The sequence below is a fragment of the Ceratotherium simum genome, chromosome 10 (genome assembly GCF_057802395.1).
Source record: "Ceratotherium simum simum isolate JZ-2026a chromosome 10, ASM5780239v1, whole genome shotgun sequence".
Lineage (NCBI taxonomy): Eukaryota > Metazoa > Chordata > Mammalia > Perissodactyla > Rhinocerotidae > Ceratotherium > Ceratotherium simum.
The window spans coordinates 37,807,409-37,821,367 of NC_141909.1; the positions used below are offsets into that span (position 1 = coordinate 37,807,409).

Below are 13,959 nucleotides of genomic sequence, written 5' to 3' on the forward strand. Positions count from 1 at the left end.
GCAAATGTGTATGGAAGAGAGAGTGGCCATTAACTTTCCATCCTTGTACCATCCTTGTCAGGTTTTGTATCAATGCTGTGTTTGCCTCATTAAATGAGTTGGGGGACATGTTGTCTTTTCTGTTCTCTGGCAACTTCTAAGAAAGTCTTTATTTATTTATTCATTTATTTAATTTTTGCATTGGTTTTTGTTGTGATGTATAGTTTTCTTTGTTTATCGTGAGATGTATAGTGAATCCTGAATCTGTGTCTTGATGTCTTATTTTTTTTAATTTATTTTTTTAATTTTTTGTTTATTGCAGTAACATTGGTTTATAACATTGTAAAAATTTCAGGTGTACATCATTGTACTTCTATTTATGCATGGACTACATCATGTTCACCACCAAAATACTAATTACAACCCATCACCACACACATGTACCGAATTATCCCTTTCACCCTCCTCCCTCCCCCTTTCCCCTCTGGTAACCACCAATCCAATCTCTGTCCCTATGTGTTTGTTTATTGTTGTTATTATCTACTACTTAATGAAGGAAATCATACGATATTTGACCTTCTCCCTCTGACTTATTTCACTTTGCTTTATACCCTCAATGTCCATCCATGTTGTCACAAATGGCTGGATTTCATCGTTTCTTATGGCTGAGTAGTACTCCATTGTGTATATATACCACATCTTCTTTATCCATTAGTCCCTTGATGGGCACTTAGGTTGCTTCCAAGTCTTGGCTATTGTGAATAACGCTGCAATGAACACAGGGGTGCATGTACCTTTGCAAATTGGTGTTTTCAAGTTCTTTGGATAAATACCCAACAGTGGAATAGCTGGATCATATGGTAGTTCTATCCTTGATTTTTTGAGGAATCTCCATACTGTTTTCCATAGTGGCTGCACCAGTTTGCACTCCCACCAGCAGTGTATGAGAGTTCCCTTCTCTCCACATCCTCTCCAACACATGTTGTTTCCTGTCTTGTTAATTCTAGCCATTCTGACGGGCATGAGGTGATATCTCACACATTTTTGAAAACTCTTGGCCATTATTTCTTCAGATGGCTTTTGCCCCACCACGCCTCTCTCCTGCTTTTAAGGCAACAATTATATGAATATTATAGTTTCTTACTGTGTTTTGTTTGTTTCTGAAACTATTTTTTATCTTTTATTTCAATATTTTAGTTTAAATATTTTCTACTTATTTTTCAGATCACTATGTTTTCTTCACCTGCATCCAATCTGCAAGTTCAGTTTATCTACCAAAATCTTAAGTTAAATTATTATATTTCCTTATTTATTTTCATTTGATTTTTTTCAGATAACCTAATATTCTGTGAAATTCTCCAACTTACCATCTATATTAAAACATATTAATGATAGTTATTTTCACATCTATTAAATAACTAATTGTTATCTATCTATTCAGATATCTGTAGCACCTGGGAATCTGTTTCTATCTTCTGTTTTTCCCCTGGGTCTTATTTCTTTATAGGTCTGCTATTTTCTTAAAGTCAAGCACTATAAATATATACAAGAAATCATGGAGTCTGGATGAGATTCTCTTTCTAAAGACAGTTTATTTTGACTGTTTGATGACATTTAGATTAGATCAACTTGATGCAACCAGAGATTTCACTGATTCGAATCTAGGTGTTCAGTCTTCGTGTTATCTTGTGTGTATTTCCAGTTCCCTTGACTCCTAGGATTCAGATCTTCTAGGCGTCTGGTTGAGAGCCTGGGTATTTACCTGAGTCCCTAGTCCTCACTGGTCCTTAAATTCAAATTTTTATCTTTCAAGCTCTGTTTAACTTTTCAACCTCCAATAAGCCATTTTCTGCTTTGTCTAGTTTAGGAATCAGCAAATACCTCTATGGGAAAAGTGGTACAGAATGACAGCCTTATCTGAACTTTCCTCCTTTATGACCCTTTATTTGCCCTTCAAATTCTGGCTACCTTTGGAGCCCATAATTCCAACATTCATTCTTTCCCCCAGGCCCCATGATACTGCCAGAAGTTCTGCTTATCTGCTACATAATACTGAGCTTCTCAGACTCTCACCCTATGCTGCTTGCAATTAGTAATGACCTTGAGGGGGAAAGAAGAAGCAGTGTAGAATTTTGAACTGACTTCTACGAGTTTACCTTTGTTCTAGGAGCTTGGTCCTTCAAGTCCTGGCTGCCTTACTAGCTATTATTAAATTCAAATAGTTATTTTGATATTATATGTAACTTTTTTTTGATGTTCTTGGTGAAAGGTTTAGTCAACTACAAGTTATTGCATTGTAATTGGAAGCAGAATTCTCCATGTTACTTTCTATCTTGAAGCAAGCTCTTTCATTATTTTCATTACGTAGTTAATTCACTTTCATTTTTAAACCATTTTAAGGATTTGTCATCAGAACACTTGATTGGGTCTGCTGGGCCTATCATGCATCTAAGTATATTGAGAGTCTTCTCCTTGATATGGAGTATGATATTTTAAAGTCTCCATTGTGAAACAGTCTATGATATTAATAGATGCAGTAGCCAAACTTAAGCACCACTGACTTTTCAAAATCCTAAAACTTATTACATACATGTATATTTTTTATTTGTAAATTAAATATATAATTAAAATATTTATAACTACTGAGCTGAGACATTCTGTATATTTTTGTTTAATCATTTGGGTACAGAGTATGAAACTGTCAACAATTTACTCTCAAATTTATTGTCAATCTTTTTTACAAACCAAGTTTCATAATTTCTTGTAATAAAAAACACCTACTTCTATAAAGTGACATTTAACAAGAATCATAATTTAGAATAGTGTAATTAGATGATCTATCTCAATATCAAATGAATCCATTAATAATTAATTTTAGAATAGGCATATTTGTAATTTACTATTTCTGTGAATTTTCGAGTTTACTAACTTAATTTCCTAACAAATACAGATAACCCAGTTCTCAATCTTTTAGGATGAGAAAATAAAGATAATTTACAATTCATTTATTGTTTCCTAGAGCTAATCATTTAACCAAAAATAGATTTTTTTCTGACATATTAATAATGATGAACATATGGAGAGACACAATGATTTGCCCTATAAAATTCTAAAATCCTGTGTGTAGTTCTGGACAGTTGGTGGCACTTTATAAACACCATCTTTTTTGTGTGTGGTTTGCAGGCTGTCAGCAACTAGCCATTCGCTGACACCTCAAAGTGATATGGACTCCAGTAGCTCTGAAGAATTCTATCAGGCCGTTCACCATGCTGAGCAAACCTTCAGAAAAATGGAAAGTTACTTGAAACAACAGCAACTCTGTGATGTTATCCTGATTGTTGGGAACCGAAAGATACCTGCACATAGGTATAGTAACCTGTCTTTATTGAAACTATGCATTCATACATTTAGAAGTGGTAGCCTAGTGTATAGATTGCAAAATATTCTAAGATTAGAGAATTAAGAATCCATATTTCAAAGGAAGCCTGGGTATTTTTCTTTTAATCTTGTTTCTTTCTTTTTGGGGGAGATTTATAATGTCATTTTAAGTAATATTTTTAAGAAATAATGCAAGTATAAATAGTTCAAAAATAAAACTTCCTCTAACTACGGTGCATAAATACTCCATTTTGTGTGACTCAAATCATACTAAGTAGAAGTAAATTTTAACTTATGGAGATATACCTAAGATCTGAAATGAATACCCTTTCTGAGAAAATTGAAAGGAAGTCAGATATATATTGTTTGTTTCAACTAGGAAATTCAAAGTATTTCATATTGGCATCTTCATTTTGCATTTATTAGAAATTCTTTGATTTATAACACAGTAATATTATTCTTAAGGCCCAAAATATTTGAAAGCTAATATACTTTTAAACATTTCTTATATATTTATGATTGATAATTCCAAGTTACATGAACTAGACATCTGATTATTTTGTGCCATATAGATTCGCTATCAGTTTACTTATGAAAATTCATTAAATTTGATGTTGGTTTTTTACTGTTTTTCAATTTTTTTTGAAATTTTAAGTGAGAAAAGAATTTTAATTTAATTTTGATACTGATTATTTTAAATTGTTGAATATGGGTAAATAGCCTTAGACTACCTTGATGTATGTCATTTAATACTATCAACACTAATGAAGTAGCGGACAGTCTTCCTCAGCAAAAAAAAAAAAAAAAAAAAATGTAGGAAAATATTTATGGGGCACCTTAAAAATTGAAAGCACTGTTTTCACTAATTGTAGGTACACTGCACCTCTTTATTTATACTTTTGCACAATGAAATGATTGTAATTAATGTAAAATTAGCTCTTTGCTTTAAACAAATAATCGTCTTAGCAACAGTAACAAACAAATGGATTTTTTAGTTATTCTGTTATTTTTTTTGTGTGTGTGTGAGGAAGATCGGCCCTGAGCTAACATTGGTGCTAATCCTCATCCTTTTGCTGAGGAAGACCAGCTCTGAGCTAACATCTATTGCCAATCCTCCTCCTTTTTTTTCCCCAAAGCCCCAGGAAATAGTTGCATGTCATAGCTGCACATCCCTCTAGCTGCTGTATGTGGGACGTGGCCTCAGCATGGCCGGAGAAGCGGTGCGTCAGTGCGTGCCCGGGATCCTATCCCAGGCCGCCAGTAGCGGAGCACACGCACTTAACCGCTAAGCCACAGGGCCAGCCCTATTCTGTTATATTTTGATTAGCACAGTTGAGTATTGTCTTTGGGCAAAATATATACTATGTTGCAATCATTAGCACTAGAAAATGTGGGACTGTTATAATAATTTCAACTAATGAAAAAAGAAATAATTTGCATTTAGATCTACTGTTCTTTCAGGAAAGGCATTGCAAGCTAATGTCATAAGCACTTACTAAATATTTATTCATAAAGATCATATATATATAATTTCCTATTGATTACCTCATCATTCAAAACTTTCAAGTAAAATTCTATTTAAGTTAAGAAAGTTTAACTTAAAGAATTCTCCATAAAACCCTTTGTTTATGTACTGGTTATATTGTATATATATTTTTAACCTGATGTGGGTCACAACTAACAATGTATTTATGAAATCTCATGTCTATATAGATACACTACGTTATTGCTAGGCATATTTTTAAGTAGGTTAGCTCTGAAAGGTTAATAATGCTTAAGATGATACACTAACACATTTTCAGTATGAAAAATAATCAAAATTCTGAATTCATCTGTGCTTTAGGTCCTCAAAGAAATTTTAAAATAAATATAGACTTCTCATAAATAGCCCAGAATAATTGATTAGCAACAAGTGAACCAAAACATTTGAATGTAAATCCCTGAATACTAAATATAGAGGATTTTTTGATAGACAGACTGCCTATCATTAGGGATGTCAGATGCTGAAAATTAGACTGATGAGATCAATATTAATAACTAGATAGTCAAATTTTCAATTGTAAGAGAATTAAGGGGTTTTTGGGGCACACTGTTAAAATGTACAGGTATATAATGAAATATGATTCAGCTTGTGATAGTTTTTTCTCTCTTTAGCCATTATTAAGAGTAAGTGAATTGGACGGAAATGAAGAAGAAAATCTTAAATAGCTAACATCCTCTGAGTTGGAAATAGTGTTATATATAATTTTATGTGCATAGAAACGGTGTAGAAGGATATACAAAGTACAGTCATCAAAGCTTTTTCCTGGGGAGTAGGGCTCCTAGGCAGGATAAAGGAGGGGCTACCTTTTTTTTTTAATGTATAAACATGTATATTCTTTGAACTTTTTTGAATAAGCATGCAATAATTCATAATCAAGTAAAAACTTAAATGAAAAATAAAATGATGGTATGTGATGGGGACAAAAAGGATCCTGCTCTATAGCCCAAAACACTGGGCATTTCACAAAGCATCATATTCTGTTTTCATTTTTGTACATGTTTGATAATGAATTTAGATAGTTCAAGAACATATTTATTGTTTTCATGTTCTTTACTGAGTACTAGTATCATGAAAATAGTTGAGGCTAAAAGTGGCAATTGCAATGATGTAGTTTAGAAACACAAACATTAAATACAGTAAAAAGAAATTACTTTCATGGTAACAGATATTAATATTCAGGAGTAGGCAAGTAGTACTGTTTCTCTGTACTGATGGAAAGTTTATTTACCTAGATTTTCTTGGATGGGAGAGGAATAACTTTCTAAATCTCTCCACGTAAATCCACCTAAATCTCTCAATCAGCTTGATAATTTATAACAGCTCTGCACCAAATTCAGAAAAAAAAAAGGTCCCACTGCCTGCTGGCTTCACTAGCCCCAGGCAATTCCTGCAGCCTGAGGCAGCGCCCACAACACCAGGTTCTTGGCAGGCTCCCGTGGACCCAGGCTCCCAGCACGTCCTGGCATCAGCTTGCTCTCATAGCACAGGCAGGCTCCTGTGGCCCCAGGCTCCCAATCAGTCCCCTCAAACTCAGGCTGCAGGTGGGCTCCCACAAACCCAGGCTCCCAGGTGGGCTAGGCCCAGAACCAGACTTATGACCCACCCCAGCACCAGGCCAGCTCCCATGTCCTCAGGCCCCCCAGCCCACCCCAGTGCCAGACGGACCCTTGTAGACCTAGACTCGAGGCTGGCTCCCACAGATCCAGGCTCTCTGCTTATCGTAGCACCACAGCTGCCCCAGCAGAAAAAACCTTCAGGCTAGCCTCCAAGCTCCCAGGTTACAATCTGATTCCAGGGTCCCCAAGTTCCAGGCTCATCCCAGCAACAAATCGGTCACAATGGCCTCAGCTTCCAGTCTGGATCCCATGAAACCAGGCTCCTAGACTATCCCAGTACCAAAGCAGCCTGTGGACCCAAATGCTGGGTCCAACCTACTGGTCCCTGATGCCTGGTTGGGCCTTGTGGACCCAGGCCCTCGTCCCCCCATGCAGACCAGGTCCCAGGCCAATCACCTCAGACTCAAGTACCAAGCCCACCTCAGTGATCCCAGGCTCCAGACCCACCCCTGCAGACTCAGGTGCTAGGCTGGTCCTTTTGTATCCAAGCACCAGGACTGCTCACCTGCTGACCCAGACACCAGATCTGCCCACCCAAGGACTACAGCCGGAAGCCTGCCTGCAGACACCACCAGCTGCCCACCCATAATCTCTGGATGGGCTACCTGGGGAAGGGCTTTTCCTGTCAAAGCCAGTCTGTAAAGATTGGAAGAGACATCTACTTCCTCAAATGCACAGACACCAACGAAGACCACAAGGATCATGAGCTGAGAGAGTACACCACCACTAGACCTGCCTTATAAGAAATGCTGAAAGGAGTTCTTCAAGTTGAAATGAAAGTACTCTAAATTAGTAACATGAAAACATATGAAAGTATAAAATATACTAGTAAAGCTAAGTATATACAGTCATGCTCCACATAACAACATTTGAGTCAACAACTGACTGCATATATATGAGGGTGGTCTCATAAGATTAGTATCATATAGCCTAGGCGTATAGTAGGCTATGCCATCTAGGTTTGTGTACTTACACTATGATGTTCGCATAAGAACAAAATCTTTCTCAGAATGTATCCCTGTCGTTAAGCAACACATGACTGTAGTCAAATTCAGAATTACCTAATACTGTAATGTGATGGTGTGTTAACCAGTTAACTTTAGTTCAGAGGTTAGAAGACAAAGTACTAAAAATGACTATAGCTACAATGATTACTTAATTGATGCATAATATAAAAAAGGTAAATTGTGACATCAAAACATATGGAGGGGTGAGTAAAAGGGTAGAGTTAATGTATGTGATTGAGTGTATGTCTTTTGAGGTTAAAAGAGACTGTTATATTTATAGGATGTTTTATGTAACCTCATGGTAACCACAACGCAGAAACCTACAGTAGATACACAAGAGAAAAAAAGAAGGGAATCAAAGCATAACACTATAGAAAATCATCAATTCACAAAGAAAGACAGCAAAAGAGGAAGAAAGGAATAAGGGAACTGCAAAATATCCAGAAAACAATAAGATGGCTTTATAAGCCCTTACCTATCAATAATTACTCTAAATATAATTGGCTTAAATTCTCCAATCAAAAGGCATGGAGTGGCTGAATGGATTAAAAAACAAGACCCAACTATATGCTGCCTACAAGAGACTCACTTCAGCTTTAATAGCACACATAATCTCAAAGTGAAAGGATGGAAAAAGATATTCCAAGCAAATGGAAACAAAAAGAGAGCAGAGGAAGCTATACTTATACAAGAAAATAGACTTTAAGCGAAAAATGGTAACAAGAAACAAAGATAGTCATTATATAATGATAAAGAGGTCAGTTCATCAACAGGACATAACAATTGTAAATATATTGTGGTAATCACTTCACAATATATATGTGTATCGAATCATCAGATTGCACACCTTAAACTCACATGTGTTATATGTCAATAATATCTCAATAAAACTGGGGGTGGGGGAATAAGAGAAGCTGAAAAACTTTTCTTTTTCTTTTTTTCCCATCCCTTAGATATCATTTTATTGTTCTCCTTATGCCTACTACTGATATTCAGCAGTACATAAAACATCTTTCCTTGCATTAATTAAAACAAATGTTTACCAAACACATTATAGCATTGGTCTATGCCCTATTGGTGATGCAAAAGGATTATAAAACATGATGTTTTTTCTCATGAAGTTTGCAATAATCTTGAGGAGGAAATAATTACCCATAGGACAATTAAGGAAATTATTATACAGTCATGCACCACATAATGACATTTTGGTCAATGGTGAATCACATATACGATGGTGGTCCCATACGATTAGTACCGTACAGCTTAGGCATGTAGTAGGTTATATCAACTAGGTTTGTGTAAGTACACTCTATGATGTTCCCACAATGATGAAATCACCTAATGACGCATTTCTCAGAAAGTATCCCTGTTGTCAAGTGACACATGACTATAGTTGTAAACGACTACCAATGAAATACATGGTTTTGGTTACAAGGACAAGAGATAACCAAATAAGGAAATGAGTAACTTATCACAGAGTATTACGAAAGTTTTTCAGAGAAATTGTGTTTGAGGTCAACTTATGGAAAAGAACAGGTATGCTATTTTAGATAGTGAGAATAATATAGAAAAATAGAAAAGTAGGGAATTTGTGTTTGTGAAAATTATGAGGTACTGACAGTGAAAGTGGAGTAGTTTGTACTGAAAATATTGGGAAATTAAGCTGTAAAAGTAGGACAAAAGTGATTGTAATAGACCTTGAAAATCAGTAGAGAAGTTTAGATTTTAAATGATGTGTATAATTGGAAGCTCATGTATGTTCTTGAAGAGAAAAGTCACATAATTAAGTCAGCAATAATAATAGTAACAATACTAGTTAACACTCACTGTGTTGATTATGTGCCAGGCCCTGTCTGAAGTACTTTGCATATACTAACCCATTTTGTCCTGAAAGGAAGGAAATCGTTATTTCCCCTACTTTTTTTATAGAATAGAAAACTGAGAAATGGAGAAATTCAGACATTCATCCAAGTTATGCATTTAATAAGTGGTGTAAATAAAATTCAAACCCAGGTAGTCTGGCTACAGAAGTAATGCATTAACAACTGCAATGGACCACCGATCGTAATTTATGAAGACAGCTCTGAAAAATGGTACAGCTTTAGTAAATGGACAAAAGATGGGCACAGCAAAACTAGTTAATGATCTAGGAAGCTGTTAGAGTTGATCCAAGCATGAAATGAGCACTATATAAATATAGAGAAAGAGATGAACTGCAAAATATTTTGAAGAACAGTGTCATAAGTCAGGTTCCCCAGAAATGGAGCTGGAGACTGGAATTCAGGTGTGCATGCTTTATTTAAAGAGTGTCCTCAGAAGAAAGGGAGCAGGATAGGGCAGAGGAAGGAGCAAATCAAGGATGTGGTCTCAGCTGGAGCCTGGCTTCATCTTTATCTCCCAAGAAACTCTGGAGCATGACTTGCTGCAGAGTTAGTCATACCCTGAGGAAAAGGGCAGCATTTTATACCCTGATTCTTTAGTCTGTTAGTAGACTACTGAGCCTACCCACAAATTGAGAGTGGGGGGAGGTTGTGGAGGCTGGGAGATGAGGTAAGAGGAGCAGGAGCACATAAACTCCCAGGTAGGCAGCTCCTGCTGGGCCAAATACGATCCTAGAGAAGGGTAGCTGGGAGCAGCTAGGTGCTAACATCACTGGCACTGGGGGCTTAGGTGCGCCTCATAAAGCGATCTGGGCAAGGCAACCACAAAGTCCGGTACAAAAGGAAAGATGGATTTTGTGTCACATTTGATATAGGCAATGAGGGAGAAGGAGACATAAGTGATGATTTCATAATATCTGCTCAGAAATTTCAATTAAAAACAGGGAAGTAAAAATGAAAGAAAATCTCACAAGGAAGTCATTGAGTTTAGTTTAGTGCATACTGACATACTGCTGGGCTATCTGGTGAGCAGTTGCTATAGGCATTCGAAATACAAGGCAAGCTTTAAGACCACCCTAACAGCAGTAATTGTGGCCATGCTCAAGAACGATTCTGAAACAGTGAGAGTTAAGGCAAAAATTTAGAGGCCTAAGAAAAAATCTGGGGCAATGAAAGGGTCAAGAAGTCAGAGTAGGAAGAGAAGTCAATGAATCAGAAGTAAGCTGAGATAAAAAAGTCTGTTATGCCTTAGCTGAGAAGGGGATTTGCAGAAAGAGTGGGAGGTCAACGATGTCAAACACCACAATAAATTGGAGTGGGACTTAGAAAAGTTTAATAGATGTGGAAGGAAATACATTTGTGGTGACCTCAATGAGAGATTTTCCAGAGTAGCTGCGTGTATTCACTTATTTATGCATTTTTTGCTCCTGCTCCTTTGCATTAATAGAAGCTATATAAGCACATACAAAGACATTACTTTCTGTTATTCATTACATCCCTCTTCTAAAATCTAATTCAGATTTTATGTGTCACTAAATCTAAATGCAGTATAAACTTTTCTGTACTTCTCTTACTGAGTTAGCAGTATCTTGTATGTTAGAACTGATTGAGAAATTTCATGTAATTATTTAAGACTGAATCCTATAGGTCTTTATAATATTTTTTGCTATGTGAATGTGGCCCAGTTACAAATCAAGTGCTTATATTTGTAAGATTAAACTGGTTAACTTTATGTCAATATACTTCTTATGGTCCAGGAAAGATATATATACCTCTGGCTTATTATAGTTTATTTTCGTATCATACAATGTTATATTTAGTTCTTTTGATAAAACTGATCATTTCACACTGATTTATCTATTTGGTATATAATAAATATTTGAAGATATCTGTCAATTATTTCGTTAATCTTTAAGAACATAAAAAGTTGACATGTTTAGTTACTAACTGTTCAATTAAATGTGCCATGCACTGATGACTTTAAATATTTCTAACATGTTTCCACCCTAGGTATTAATATTAATAGACCAGTTAAAATCATGGATCCCATAAAGCACTTCTTAAATGCATAAAGTATATATTGAAGGATTTTTTTCAGTTAAAAGAGGAGAATGTCTCTCTTTATTGAAGTTAACTTTCATCATGCCCTTCACTTATATAGAAATAAAATATATAGCAGATAAAATTGCAAAATAAATAATTGAAAAAGAATTTATCCTGATTTGTAAAGTATGAAAACTTTTAGATAACAATGCCCTGCATTGACCTTTCTTCCTCTCCTTTCCCTTACAATGTTCTTAGAATGAAAAGTGCTTCCCGAGTTTACTGTTGTTTAGCTCACAGATATAAGCATCACATTTAGTTCTTTTGACATATCTTCATCACTTTTAGAACATTTCCTTACTTTCTGGAACAAAAGATGTTCCAGGCTCATCTTGTGCTTTCTCTGTTCCAGCCCTGTGGCCTGTTCTTTTTCCAAGGAGCCCTTAATGTACATGTGCATGTATACGCATGTATGCACCCACACAAAACATAAGTATTTCTATTTTTTTTTAATATTAAGAACTATAAATTTATACCGATACCTCCAATTTCAATCCAACATCATAGGGTTTTTTTAGTCTTCTGTCTTTCCATATTTGTAACTCCTTTTTCCATTAGGGGGTAACCTTTCTCTGACAATCCTCAAGAATATACTAATTTCCTCTATCTACTCTAAACAGAAAGAAGTTTCAGAATTTCTAGTTCAAACACACCTCTTAACTATATGCTCTTGTTTTTTTTTTTACAGTTCTCTATTTCTTTTGCATCAGAATATACTGTCAAGTGTTTTATTCAAAGTTTTTAAAATTTATATTACCACTTAGGATTTTAAAGTACATAAAAAATCTTCACTCCCATTAAAACAAGTCACCAGAAAAATGAAGTGTTTATACTTTTTCCTTTAAAGCTATCAAAAAGCTGTGGCATAAACAGTAAAAATTAAAAAAAAAAAAAAAAAAAACCTAAAAACTGGGGCTGGCACGGTGGCATAGTAGTTGAGTTGGTGTGCTCCACTTTGGCAGCCCAGAGTCCGTGGGTTTGGATCCTGGGCATGGACCTACACACCACTCATTAAAGCCATGTTGTAGTGGCATCCCACACACAAAATGGAGGAGGATTGGTGACAGATGTCAGCTCAGGGCCAATCTTCCTCACCAAACAAACAAACAAAAAACCTAAAAACTAGAGTAATGCTCCCTTCTTAATCTCAACTTTTTTTTTGGCAGAATATTCATTATACAACTGAAATTTACAATGCATGGGGAAAAGCAGGAGAATGTAATCCATTGTCAAGAGTAAAATCAACCTAAAGGTGATCTAGGTGTTAAAATGATCAGTAAAGGGCATTAAAGCAACTACAAAAAATGATATAAAATATCTATAGGAAAAGATGAATATAATGAATTCAGCAAGGGGAGTATCAACAGAGGTTTGGAAAAATTCAGGTCACTAGAAATCATCTACAATAAAACAGAGTAAAAGAAAGATTGAGAATAAAATGAACTGAGGCTCAACACTTTGTGAGGCATTCTTAATTATTGAAACGTATATGTAATTAGAGTCCTAGAAATAGTTAGAGAGTGAATTGGGTGAAAAAAGTTAGGAATTATTTGCAGATAATTTTCTAAATTAGATCAGAGAGATCCATCTACTACTCCGGGAAGCTCAGAAAACTGTAAGCGGAGTAAATACTAAGTAACCACATCTGGGCATTTCATAGTCAAACTACTAAAATCTTGATAAATAATAAAGAAAAAAAATTTAAAACAATTAGAGTTAAAGGACATAGTAAACCTGGAAAATAATTATAAGAATGAAAGCTGATTTTCTATTAGAAATAATGGAATCTAGATCATCATAGAATATTTTTCTAGTCCAAAAGAAAAAAAAATTCTCTCAATCTAGAATTCTATATCAAGTGAAAATAACTTTTATAAGATATTGTCAATGCAGCTAAATAAATACATTCAGATAAATGAAAGCTGGGAAAATTTATTGTCATCAGAGCTGCACTACAAGGAATACTACGGAAGTTTACTCTAGTTGAAGGATATTGATACCAGATTGAAGTCCACTTCTTCAGAAATGAATAAAGAGCCCTAGAAAAGGTGAAGAAAGGGGTATATGTAAAATAAATTTTTATCCCTACGTGTATGTTCATTTATAAAGAGATTCTTGACTGAGCAGAAGGTAAGTAGAATTATGCTGTTGTAAGGTTCTTACAATATTCATGAAGTAGTATAATTATATTTGATGGAAGACTGTTTATTAAAGATCGATATTGTAATCTCTAGATAGAGTCAGTAAATTTCTGTGCAGGGGCCAAATCTGATGTTTTGTATCGGTCATGAGATAAAATTTATTCTTGTATATTTAATCAATTGAAAAATTTTTTAAAAAGGAACATATGTGACAGAGACTATGCATATGGCTCTCAATACCTAAAATACTTAATATTTGGTTCCTTACAGAAAAAAAATTCTGGTTTCTATTCAAGAGCAACCACTTAAAAA

At 35.2% G+C, this 13,959-nt stretch overlaps 1 protein-coding gene across 2 annotated transcripts in view; it reads left to right on the plus strand.

Moving 5' to 3' along the window:
* The window catches only part of KLHL1 (kelch like family member 1), a 348,324-nt gene that overhangs the window by 118,465 nt on the left and 215,900 nt on the right, over nt 1-13,959 (plus strand). The window contains exon 2 of one of the 2 annotated variants that reach the window (XM_014781788.2): nt 3,163-3,345. The exons of the other annotated variant lie outside the window; for it this stretch is intronic. Within the exon in view, the coding sequence (XP_014637274.2) occupies nt 3,163-3,345 (183 nt within the window). The remainder of the gene's footprint in view (nt 1-3,162; nt 3,346-13,959) is intronic. 2 annotated transcript variants of the gene reach the window in all.